The sequence below is a fragment of the Papilio polytes genome, unplaced genomic scaffold, assembly GCF_000836215.1.
Source record: "Papilio polytes unplaced genomic scaffold, Ppol_1.0 DF824180.1, whole genome shotgun sequence".
Lineage (NCBI taxonomy): Eukaryota > Metazoa > Arthropoda > Insecta > Lepidoptera > Papilionidae > Papilio > Papilio polytes.
Window position 1 is genome coordinate 1,350,513 of NW_013525024.1, and position 1,610 is coordinate 1,352,122.

Sequence of the window (1,610 nt, forward strand, 5' to 3'; positions counted from 1 at the left end):
CGATTTCCATTGATACACATTGGAACAGACATAAAAAAAACCTTTGATTTGAATAAATGGATAAACCATTGACTTTTAACTTAAATTTCTATAATTGGTTTCTCACTGTTGGCACCAACTGATGGACCCTATCAACTTGGTGAATATCCTATTGGGATAGTAGAATTTATAGATTCAGAGAGTATTATGTGGGCCGATCCCGGCGGCACTGCAATGCCGGGCCGACCCGTGACGGGAGTGGAGCGAGCCCCGAACATCCCGTCGTTTTACAAAAATCAGTTTAATATACTGGTCCCGCAGTGCGGGAACTTTCAGATATTAAGCTGAAAAGAACAGATACTACACTTTGATCTTAGCCAAAAGGCCGAGAAGCGATACCGAGTTAAACTCATCCAAAGGTCTTATTCGATTTTAAAATATTTCACAATCACGATTCACATTTTTTCCAACTGTTAGTAGCGCCATCTGTTTTATCACATTGACAACGTGTATTATGTCAAACGATATAAAATTAGAAGTGTATCTTACTATAATCTATAAATTAAATGATTATAAATAAATGCGTTTTATTGTTATTTATTTGAATAAATTCTTTTTAATGGAAATAGGGGCAAATGATATATTTTAAAACATAACAATAACTATTTTTATACAAAATTCGCCGTAAAATCTAAATTCAAAATTTAAACTATTTGTTAAGCGTTTGGAAAGCCATCTTTTTGATAATTTACCTTGAATAGAATATTTTATTTATATACAGTATATTATTTATGTATGTATTTCATATAATTTTACACAAAAAAATGTCATGTAAATATGGTACACTCCACTACGACACTCTACATATGTAATAATGTAACATCGCACCCGCGGACATACCAATTATATAGTTTTTGCGGGGCCACATTTGTGCATCTATTTAAAATTTAATTTGTGTTTTCGGTAAAAAAAAAATTCAATAAAAAAATCAATAAAATTCAATGTGAGTTAACTAAAAATATCTCTCATTTTAATTATTTGAAATAATAAATTTTATTTGCAGTTACGATATGCCTAAACCAATGCAAGCTATCCAAGCAACAAAGGATGAACTGAGTGCTTTGGAGGATAATATAGCTGACATGTACTTGGAGTACAAGGGCGACCCACTGGTGGGCACGATTGAGCCCAGCATGTATATGGGCCGCCATCACACCGACGGCGACACCGCGCTAGAAGACGCCAGACCATACGTCTACGAAATCATAAACAACCTGATCGCGGTGCATGCTGAGGTTCGTAAACGTTATTGAATCATTTTACAATGATTGATATACAACAAAAACTAACTACTAACTCTCAAGAGTCCTTTTTAATAACACAAATATGACACAATATGAATGACAAGTTTGACCCTTCAAAAAATTGGGGTTTAAAAGAGTATCTAGGGTATTAATAGATGGCGCCACAAGGCTTTTACCTTACGCTATAGCTTGCGTATTTGAAAGAATGACGTGATTTGTTGTGCGAATTTCTAGTCAACTTTGCGCAGAGGCAATATCGTAACCAATGAGGTTAATCCGAGGTGCGATTATTGCTAGTTGAAAACTTTACCAATACCCCGCCTTGTG

General features: G+C 34.8%; 1 protein-coding gene across 1 annotated transcript in view; it reads left to right on the forward strand.

The window, feature by feature from the left end:
• Positions 1-1,610, forward strand: part of LOC106110998 (exocyst complex component 2) — an 8,983-nt gene that overhangs the window by 5,679 nt on the left and 1,694 nt on the right. The window contains exon 12 of the mRNA XM_013292967.1: positions 1,026-1,274. Within this exon, the coding sequence (XP_013148421.1) occupies positions 1,026-1,274 (249 nt within the window). The remainder of the gene's footprint in view (positions 1-1,025; positions 1,275-1,610) is intronic.